The sequence below is a fragment of the Montipora foliosa genome, chromosome 7, assembly GCF_036669935.1.
Source record: "Montipora foliosa isolate CH-2021 chromosome 7, ASM3666993v2, whole genome shotgun sequence".
Taxonomy (NCBI): domain Eukaryota; kingdom Metazoa; phylum Cnidaria; class Anthozoa; order Scleractinia; family Acroporidae; genus Montipora; species Montipora foliosa.
In genome coordinates, this window is record NC_090875.1 from 27,845,644 (window position 1) to 27,848,143 (window position 2,500).

At 40.0% G+C, this 2,500-nt stretch overlaps 2 protein-coding genes and 1 long non-coding RNA gene across 3 annotated transcripts in view; 2 read left to right on the forward strand and 1 right to left on the reverse strand.

Annotated features, from left to right (window-relative positions):
- LOC138011141 (uncharacterized) overlaps positions 1–1,271 on the forward strand; it is a 4,610-nt gene extending 3,339 nt beyond the window's left edge. The window contains exons 3-5 of the mRNA XM_068858122.1: positions 712–790; positions 864–1,048; positions 1,250–1,271. Of these exons, the coding sequence (XP_068714223.1) occupies positions 712–790; positions 864–1,048; positions 1,250–1,271 (286 nt within the window). The remainder of the gene's footprint in view (positions 1–711; positions 791–863; positions 1,049–1,249) is intronic.
- Positions 1–2,500, forward strand: part of LOC138011670 (uncharacterized) — a 30,474-nt gene that overhangs the window by 9,674 nt on the left and 18,300 nt on the right. The gene's annotated exons all lie outside the window — the stretch shown is intronic.
- Positions 1–2,500, reverse strand: part of LOC138011671 (uncharacterized) — a 16,279-nt gene that overhangs the window by 6,061 nt on the left and 7,718 nt on the right. Inside the window, exons 4-5 of the long non-coding RNA XR_011124769.1 lie at positions 2,114–2,254; positions 1,726–1,795 (exon numbers count right to left, since the gene is read on the reverse strand). This is a non-coding gene — a long non-coding RNA (uncharacterized lncRNA). The remainder of the gene's footprint in view (positions 1–1,725; positions 1,796–2,113; positions 2,255–2,500) is intronic.

Here is a 2,500-nt window from a genome sequence, read left to right on the forward strand (position 1 = left end):
GAAGTACAAGGAAGGCCCCATTTCCATTAGTAGGGCTAACGCTCACATGGTTTTTTTGGGTAGAAAAGTACCACTTCACGTTATCCTCTAATAGTTACGTCTGTTGAAATATAAGTGCTACACGGCCAACGTTTGCAAAAACGTAACCCTTCCTTGTACTTGTGCATATTCATTGCCGTGACATTGACATATTAAATTCGCACGACCTGCTCCCGTCTGACCTTGTGGCTCAGTTCGTAGAGCAGCGGTGATCTAAGCCGAAGGTCGTGGATTCAATTCCCACCCTGGTCACAGTTTTTCTCTGTCCTTGTGTGGGTCCATTTCCATTAGTAGGTCTAGCGCTCACGTGGTTTATATGGCTAGAAAACTAGCACTTCACGTTACGCTCTAATAGTTAAGTCTGTTCCATTGATACAAGCCTCGTAGCTGAAGGAACTACCGACGTTAAATAAAGTGACTTTACGTTTTTTTTTATTTTTTCCCTAGCTGAAGATATCCTGTTTAGATCCTGTTTCAACTTCTTTCCTATGATCGCAGAAAGCTAATACAGTTGTCTTTCCGTTCATATTGGATTCCTGAGTCCGTTGTATTTTAGTCCCACGGTTTCATGTGAAACCCCTCGGGGTCATGGTCAGAGCATGATTGATTTCACCACAACCTGAAAAGATTAGATGGCATATCTCTTATAGTTCCCGAATGTTCTGTTTGCAGGAAGAGACATCAAGAAGGCTACGCTAATCAAGAAAGCCACGCTGAAAACAGTTCGAATTCTAGACCTACAGATATACCAGTAAGGAAATGTTTTTTGACCAATTTTTAATTGATTTTAAATCACTAATAGCTCCGTCTTATTGTTTTAACAGGCTGATGAAGTGACCGAATCCCCGAATGATAATTCACATGTGAATAGTGGCGAAGAACATGTCTACGCCGCCCTGAGAATGGACAAAAGAAAACAAGGCAAGTTGGTACATTTCCTCTTGAAAAGGAATTCCACCAAAAAACGATCCTCCTTCCACATGGCCCTGTTCATGAAATGGGAGGAATGGTTGGGTTTGCTGTGGATTTCGATTTGCTTCCGGATTGATCTAACATTGATTGGTTGGTTTTTTTTTTCCTTTTACAAAAAATTGCTACCTAATTGCTCACTTGAAGCCGTTGTTTCGGAAGTGTAGAGGGAAACTGCATTTGCTCTTAAGCTATTGAACCGAGTTCGATATCGTTCTATCAACTTTTTCACATTTTCTAGGGTTAATTTTAAAATTAAATAATTTTCAAAAAATAAAAATATATTATTATTATTATTATTATTATTATTATTATTATTATTATTATTATTATTATTATTATTATTAGAGCGATGTTCAATTGAGTGTCGAAAGAAATTAGCGAATTCCTTTGGTTTTGCATTACTTCACTCAGTGATTGGTCCAAAGTTCTTGCACCACTTTTTTAACCAACCAGAAGTGAAATCAAAACCAATCGTGGCTTGCGCCGAAAAAAATACTTTGGTTTTGGTTTTACGACCCTCGATTGAAACTCGCTCCATTCTTATTATTATTACCATTATTGTTGTTGTTGTTCTTGTTTTTTTTATATGTCTTGTCTCCACCCACACCACACGGGATGGGGAAAGGATGAGGAAAGATAACTTTGGGACACCAATATGGCTGCCAAAAAACTAAAAAACTCTTTTTCTTTTCAGAAATATACTCATCCACATACTGCGTTCCAAAATCCCCAGCTGTTGAAGACGCTCCCGATGCAAGTCTTGGCTTCTACCCACATCCGGAGACTGCGAAGAAACAAAACAACAACAAATGTCAGGGGAACACTGAGGAAAGTGTTTACGACAATGAAATGTCACCGAGATGTAAACCAGCCTCAAAAAACAATGAGCCAACTGATAAGGAACTTACTGTGGTGAAAATAACAGAGGAAAGTTTCAACACGGGATCAGCTCAATCGAATGTCCTTAACAACACACAGAGCTTTGGTCGACATTGCTACGAGAACGTTCCCGAGCGGGCTATGTACATAAATTTGCAGCAACCCCCCGTAAATGGCCCACTTGAAAACAACAGCGATTCTGAAGTCAGTAATTATAACTTACATTGAAAGAAGGCTGATTCAATGTTGGGTAGATAAGGTGATGATTCATTTCATTGTCTTGCTTTAACAGGTTGATGAAGTGACCAAATCCCCGACTGATAATTCACAGGTCAATAATGGCTATGAACATGTCTACGCCGCACTGAGAATGGACAAAAGAGAACAAGGCAAGTTGGTACATTTCCTTATGAACAGGAATCCCACCAAAAAACGATCCTCCTCCCACGTGGCCTTCTTCATGAAAATTGATTCATAATGACTGTTTTAAGGGAACAGGGATGGCACAGTGGGGAGAGCACTTGATTCCCAGACTCGGCGTCACATGTGGGTTGTTGAGTTTGTTGCTTCCGAGAGGTTTTTTCTCCGGGTACTCCGGTTTCCCCCTCTC